Here is a 1,148-nt window from a genome sequence, read left to right on the forward strand (position 1 = left end):
TGGAGGTTTGGAAAAATTTATTTTTTAAAGGGGAAAAAACCCCCATTTTTTTTTTTTTTTTTTTTTTTTTTTTACTTGAGATCCTGTCTGTATGTTGATCATAGAAAACTAAATAGGTACATAAGGTCAAGTAATCTACTAAGTGCTCAAGCAATATAATATTTGATCCAAAGAGTATACTTACAGGAATGCCTAGATATTCCCTATCAAGATTCATGAGTTTCATTTCATAGTCGGACACTCTGTCTTGGCTTTTGGATTCAAATACGAATGTGACGGTATCTGCATTGTCTTGGGCTTTCATGGTCAATGTGTCTTCGTTTCCTGCACACTTCATGATTTTGGTCATACTGAGAAAGAAGAGAGAACATGATTTGGATACATTACAGGGGCATTTGTATTTCTAAGAAAAAAATGACGGGTTAACTTGATCCTCCCTCTCCCACATATCCTGCCTAAATCCAAATCTCTTAGATCCTAATGGAACAAAGAAAAGGACTTGGCTGCTACACTGTTGATTCTATGTTTGGTAGCCCTCTACTTTGGGTTTCTAGCTTTTGTTCCTCCATTTTCAACCTTTGTGAGGTAAATACCTACCTAAGTATGCTGTGATATCTTAGTGACAATGAATCAGTCTTTATTACCTGGCAAGGTTGATGCCCATGGAAAGGTTTCTATCACATCGGTACTTGTCAAATCCATCACTCCGCAAATTCAAAGATACCAAACTGACGTGAGAATTGTCCATGGCCTGAAGTTGAATACCGGAGTCTGAACAGTCAAAGGTGGCTTCAGTGAGGAGATCCTTGACAGCTTCCAAGATCTTCTTGAAGATGTGACTTTGGGGTAGACGGGCCTCAAACATTTTGGCTGATTTTTAAACTTGCACAACAGATCAAATACCTTGCACTGATGTTAAAAACACCTATCAAGAAAAGGCACAGTACGGAAATCGTCTGACACAAAAGTGAAACTAGTGCTACTCTACAGTACTTTAGGTAAGGAGAAATGCTCTCTTTTAGGAAAAATCTTCAAAAGAATCAAAAAGACAAATACATGAAGCGAAACATCAAAAGAATGAAAATTTTACAAAAGAAATTTTTGAGCACTTTGGCGCGGAAAAAAAAGTTGCGCCATTTGTGAAATTT

At 37.1% G+C, this 1,148-nt stretch overlaps 1 protein-coding gene across 1 annotated transcript in view; it reads right to left on the minus strand.

Annotated features, from left to right (window-relative positions):
* Positions 1-1,119, minus strand: part of LOC103518874 (proliferating cell nuclear antigen) — a 3,343-nt gene extending 2,224 nt beyond the window's left edge. Inside the window, exons 1-2 of the mRNA XM_008483956.3 lie at positions 645-1,119; positions 181-350 (exon numbers count right to left, since the gene is read on the minus strand). Of these exons, the coding sequence (XP_008482178.1) occupies positions 181-350; positions 645-865 (391 nt within the window). The 5' untranslated portion in view covers positions 866-1,119. The remainder of the gene's footprint in view (positions 1-180; positions 351-644) is intronic.
* Between the last annotated feature and the right edge of the window lie 29 nt (positions 1,120-1,148).

Source organism: Diaphorina citri, unplaced genomic scaffold (genome assembly GCF_000475195.1).
Source record: "Diaphorina citri unplaced genomic scaffold, Diaci psyllid genome assembly version 1.1 scaffold2407, whole genome shotgun sequence".
Lineage (NCBI taxonomy): Eukaryota > Metazoa > Arthropoda > Insecta > Hemiptera > Psyllidae > Diaphorina > Diaphorina citri.